The sequence below is a fragment of the Lactuca saligna genome, chromosome 7 (assembly GCF_052625555.1).
Source record: "Lactuca saligna cultivar CGN05327 chromosome 7, ASM5262555v1, whole genome shotgun sequence".
Taxonomy (NCBI): domain Eukaryota; kingdom Viridiplantae; phylum Streptophyta; class Magnoliopsida; order Asterales; family Asteraceae; genus Lactuca; species Lactuca saligna.
In genome coordinates, this window is record NC_136423.1 from 48,051,965 (window position 1) to 48,055,420 (window position 3,456).

The window sequence follows — 3,456 nt, forward strand, 5'->3', positions numbered from 1 at the left end:
TGAAAACTGAAATTTTAATACTGTAAAAAAAAAATTAAAATGTTGTAAAAAAATGCTTAAATTGCTGTTAAAATGGAATTTTAATGTTGTAAAAACATGATTGAATTGTTGTCAAGAAAATATAAATGTTCTAAATCATCTATTGAAGATAGTGACAAATGTTGCTTAATCATCTACAAAACTCACATCTTAAATCTTAAAAGTGGCAGATTCTCCAAAGTTGTAGCAGGTTACTCCAAAGTTGTATCAAGGAGGAGGTGCAGGTTACTCCAAAGTTGTATCAAGGAGGGGGTGCAGTTGAGGCTGCTTTACTAATTTTTAAAATCACAGTGTCATAAGGCAAGAGATTGTTAATGCTTCTTTATGTTCCTCTTACATTTGGTCAAATTCCAAAGTGTTAACATTGACAAAAAAAACATGAGGTTAAGTGTTCTCGCATCCAATATTCAAGAAACGACAACTTTTGCTAAATGGATTTTGGATATAGGAGAAGGAAAGGTTGGTGGTTTAAATGATGGAGAGACAACTATTGATATTCCTGATGATCTTCTCATTGTTAATTCTACTAATCCTGTTGGTTCATTAATTGAATTTGTCTATCCTTCTATCGTTGAAAATGCCAAGAATCCGATTTATTTTCAAGAAATACCAATCCTTGCACCGAAGAATGAAGTCGTTCAAGAGATTACCGAGCGTTTGTTAAAATTATTTCCGGGAGCCCAACAGGAGTATTTAAGTTCAGATAGTCTTTCACATGTAGATTTTGTTCATGATAACACCGATGAAACTTTATACTCCCCTGATGTTCTAAATGATCTTAGACCTTCAGGTATGCCAATTCATAAGTTGGTATTAAAAGTCGGTTTTCCAGTTATGTTACTAAGAAATATTGATCAAAAATCCGGATTGTGCAATGGAACAAGGCTACGGGTTATTGCATTGGTCAAACGTGTTATAGAAGCTGAGATAATATCTAGAAGTAATATCGGAAACCGTACGTTTATTCCAACAATGTCTTTGACGCCTTCGGATAAAAGGATTCCTTTCATATTTCAAAGACGACAATTCCCGTTGGTTGTATGTTTTGCGACGACAATAAATAAAAGTCAAGAACAATCACTATTGAAGGTGAGGTTGTTTTTGAGACAACCAGTATTTACTCATGGGCAGTTGTATGTTGCATTGTAGAGAATGAAGAGCAAAGATGGATTAAAAATATTAATTTTAGATAAAGATGGTAAACTTACCAATAAGACATCTAATGTTGTATTCAAAGAAGTTTTTGGGAATTTGTAATTCATAAAAACAAGTCTCAATATTTCTATGTTTGTTTTTATTATCTTACCTACTTATTCATCATTTTGTTTTTTGTATTTAGCAATTTTTATTTAATTAATGTTTAATGTTTATAACATTATTGTCATCATCATTTTATAAATAATTACGTTTTTATTTTATTTATTTATACTTCTAAATAGTTAATTTATTGTTTATATATTTTTGTTTTTATGTTAAATTAATACTACAAAACATGTAATTTTTAATAAAATATATTAATTTTTTTTAAAAAAAACTAATGTATTACATAGGTTTCACACCTAGTAAATATAAATTTAATGTAAATAAATCCCGGATGCTAGGTTTTTATGTAATTATCCTCGGACTGTTCTAAAATAATGTAATTGTCCCGGGACTGAAAATGACAACCGTGTTTCATCGTCGATTAAATTAACGGTCTAGATCCTCTTCGCAATTCCCTATAAATACTTTTACGCATCATCTCCTTCCTCATCATAAAATCTCCATAGCCATCGAGCTTAATCGCCATACCTCTTTTAGAAATTCACGAATCACGAGTACGGTTCTTAAACATGCTACTCAGGAGCTCATCAAATCCAGCACTCAATTCATGGTTTCAACAACAAAATCCCAAAGGATTATCATCACCGGAACCAGATTTCGTTCATCGAAACATGAGATCACCGGCAATTTCAATGCATTCGTCGTGTTCACCGAATGATTCGTCCAAGAAGCTCTCAAGAGCCTCATCGGAGAGTGACTTGATCGGTTTTTCTCACCCAAAACGTAGGAATTCTGTGAGTAGTGTAAACAGCTTGCTTTCTTCGGTGGCGGTGGAAGAGGACGTCGAAGCGGAAGAGAGCGAAAACAGAGGTTTGCTTTTTTCGAGTTCTGGTTTGGATTGTAATGAGGGGTGTGGATTACGTCTTATGGAGGATGGCACCGGTGGAAGCGATGGTGGTGGAAAGATCTGTGGAGGCGGCGGTGGTAATGGTGATTATAATGGAAGTGATGGTACAGATGTGTATTATCAGAATATGATCGAAGCAAACCCTGGCAATTCATTGATTCTCAGCAATTACGCGAAATACCTGAAAGAGGTATATACAATATTCATCATTCACGAATTTCAATTCTTTATTTTACCAGATCAAGTTTCATATCATTGTTAGCTTCCGATCTATTCGCCAATTTTGATCTGATTGATTATTTCAACAGGTGCGATGTGATTTCTCGAGGGCTGAGGAGTATTGCAGCCGAGCAATCCTGGCAAACCCTAGCGATGGAAATGCTTTATCAATGTATGCCGATTTGATTTGGGAGACACAAAAGGATGCATCTCGTGCACAGAGTTACTTCGATCAAGCAGTCAAAGCTTCTCCAGATGACTGGTAAGATAATCAGATAAACATCTTCACAATCTCTGAAAGTTTTAACCTTCTTTCATATACCGAATTTTGATTGCTTGACTGAAAATTCTTCGTTTGATGTTAACACAGTTATGTAATGGCTTCTTATGCTCGGTTTCTTTGGGATGCTGATGAAGAAGACGAAGAAGAAGAAGTTTCCAATATGAATCTATCATCAACAAGTTTCTTCCATGAATCTTCACAACAATTTCCAATTGCTGCAGCATAATAAAGATGAATCCAGAACCATAACTTTAATAACAGAGATCTATCTTACTTAGTAATTAACACTTTGACCCATCTTCCTTTTGCTGTTTCTTGTACTTTTTTGAATCAATTAAGTCATATTGGTGTTCAAGATGAGATCATTCTCTCACTAAGTTATAGTTATTATGTCAAAGATTCAGTCTTTTTTTGTAATTATCATGTGATAAAGTAATAATATGATGCAGTTTTTGTTATTACTTCTATACATGTCTTTCTTGATTTGTTACAGTTATCACCTTGTTATAAATTATATATTTCAATAAACTACTAGACACAGTTTTGCATACATAATTGAACCATTGAAGATATTGCTACTTATTTAGCTTTTGGATTGTTATGTGGATGAAATATCTAGTAAACATTTAGCTGCTGGATTCTTATGCGACTAAAATCTTTAAAAATGTGGTGTATGGCATTATGGGGGACATTTGCAACTAATATTCTAATTATATGTACTTGGAGCAAAGTTTTTGTCCTTGAA

At 33.5% G+C, this 3,456-nt stretch overlaps 2 protein-coding genes across 2 annotated transcripts; both read left to right on the top strand.

The window, feature by feature from the left end:
- Positions 1 to 417: 417 nt before the first annotated feature.
- LOC145006909 (uncharacterized) lies at positions 418 to 1,188 on the top strand. The gene has a single exon (XM_078965931.1). The coding sequence runs from the start codon at positions 418 to 420 to the stop codon at positions 1,186 to 1,188; it is 771 nt and encodes a 256-aa protein (XP_078822057.1).
- Positions 1,189 to 1,777: 589 nt separating this feature from the next.
- Positions 1,778 to 3,172, top strand: LOC145006321 (uncharacterized). The gene is made up of 3 exons (XM_078965415.1): positions 1,778 to 2,399; positions 2,518 to 2,690; positions 2,799 to 3,172. Exons 1-3 carry the CDS (start codon positions 1,872 to 1,874, stop codon positions 2,935 to 2,937), a joined length of 840 nt encoding a protein of 279 aa, XP_078821541.1. The 5' UTR covers positions 1,778 to 1,871; the 3' UTR covers positions 2,938 to 3,172.
- The last annotated feature ends 284 nt before the right edge of the window (positions 3,173 to 3,456 follow it).